At 37.2% G+C, this 1,929-nt stretch overlaps 1 protein-coding gene across 1 annotated transcript; it reads right to left on the reverse strand.

Annotated features, from left to right (window-relative positions):
* Positions 1–1,268: 1,268 nt before the first annotated feature.
* On the reverse strand, positions 1,269–1,682 carry LOC107809952 (peroxisomal membrane protein 11D-like). The gene has a single exon (XM_016634662.1). The coding sequence runs from the start codon at positions 1,680–1,682 to the stop codon at positions 1,269–1,271; it is 414 nt and encodes a 137-aa protein (XP_016490148.1).
* Between the last annotated feature and the right edge of the window lie 247 nt (positions 1,683–1,929).

Here is a 1,929-nt window from a genome sequence, read left to right on the forward strand (position 1 = left end):
ATTGAAAGACCAGTTAATGTTTAACTCTTAAATCTTGACCCCTCTGTATATCTAGTGTATGCAGATTGTATATCGGGTGTATACTACTCTCTCTTTCGAATCTCCTTCGAAATATTTTCTCAATATTCAGCCAATCCCCTATCCCCTTTCAATATTTTTCGGAATTCTCTCTCTATTTTCGGAAGTTTTTTTTTATCAATATCCAGACCCCTTTATTTGTGTCCAGCTCTTCTATTTATTTACCAACTCTCAGCATTTTAAAATTAAATCCCACTATCTTCTACCCATCCCCCTTTAATTTCCCACTACTTAATATTTTGTCCCTCACTATATTAAACAAATACATTAGTTCCCATTAACCCATATCTTTTCTTTAATTAATTCCATTATTCTCCACTACCGCATGCTTTGTCCCCCACTATATTAAACAATGTATTAATTCCCCACTACCACATGTCTTGTCCCCCACTATATTATTTTAATACCTTATTTTAATATTATTAGCTTAATGGACAGAGCACTCAAAATAAATAATTGTTCAGAATTTCAATTCCAAAAATACCCCTCTGAAATTACTGAAATTACCATTTTACCCCTGGAAATACTACAATTTACCATTCTACCCCCATCAGCTACAACCAATTCGCCTAATCAATTCTAACCAAAATACAGCAGCAATAACCAATTCCTAATCAAATTCAAACAACAAATTCAAACTAAATGATGAACAACAAAGAAACAACTGGAATTATTTTGATTGAACAATATTTTTTAACAACAAACCTATTTTCAGATTCAACAACAATAACAAACAAGTATATTCAAATCACTAAGCTCAAATTCAAATTAAACTTAAACAGAACAAATAAACAGATTCAAATCACTAAACTCAATAATCAATTGGACTTCAAATTAAATCTAACAACATTACAACCAACAATTTCTATATTAAACTAAACAAGAACATAAAACAATCTGAAGAAATAATCAAAAAATGATAAACGACGAACAAGAAAAGAATTAAACATATACTGATTTCAAATCCGAGAATATCAAACAAAATACGGACAGAAATGAAACTTAAAACCTACTAACCAGAAATGAACAACGACGAACTCGAACCAAGACTGCCAACGACCTAATCTCGACTTCAATGAAAACCCACCTTCTATTTAACCTTGACGAACTCAGACTGGACCTCGTCGAACGACGAACAACAACGGACTCAAACAAAACCAAACGAGACATTGACAGAACTTTGCCGGACTTTAACCGGACTGCTTCACTTTTCCTCCGTGTGTGTGCGTGGAAGCAGCAGGGTGGGTTCTTGGGCGTTCTTTGTTCTTGTAAATGCCTGTCCTTCCAAGCCACACAATTTGATCCAGAAACAAGAAAGTTGACAACAATGCATTTTTTGACTTTCCCAACAAGATGAGAGGAAGTGGGGTTCCTGGGGAAGTTGGGATAATAAGACCATGTAGATCATTGATAAACTTGAAAAGATGGAACACTTTCCTTGCTAAGCTATTTGATTTGTCGACATTTTGTGCAGTGCCAGGCTCTCCATTACTCAGGCATTTTGAACCATATTGTATAGCCCTACATATCTTGTCCCTTGCCTTCGCTTTGTTCAAGTACAAGACTGCAAGGGCAAGCTCTGCTCTGGCAGCATCTAGGCTCATTTTACCCTATGAAAACTGCTGAAGGGTTCACAGCAAAGCAAGAGATAGGGTTCGTTTGGACGTGAGTTGAGGGAGACGGCGAAGAAGAAGAAGGAGCAGCAGCCATGAGAGGTCGACAGAGCTCGACGAAGGGACTGCTGGTTGTTAATGGAGGTGAAGTTCATGGATGAAGCAGCAGCAGTGGCTGTCGAAGAAGAAGGAGCAACAACGCAGCAACAACGATGGTGTTATGGTGGTTCGTCGTTCA

Source organism: Nicotiana tabacum, chromosome 8 (genome assembly GCF_000715075.1).
Source record: "Nicotiana tabacum cultivar K326 chromosome 8, ASM71507v2, whole genome shotgun sequence".
NCBI lineage: Eukaryota > Viridiplantae > Streptophyta > Magnoliopsida > Solanales > Solanaceae > Nicotiana > Nicotiana tabacum.

What these genes read in the sequence shown, in the direction of transcription:
- LOC107809952 (XM_016634662.1), bottom strand. Translation starts at nt 1,682, where the DNA reads ATGAGCCTAGATGCTGCCAGAGCAGAGCTTGCCCTTGCAGTCTTGTAC.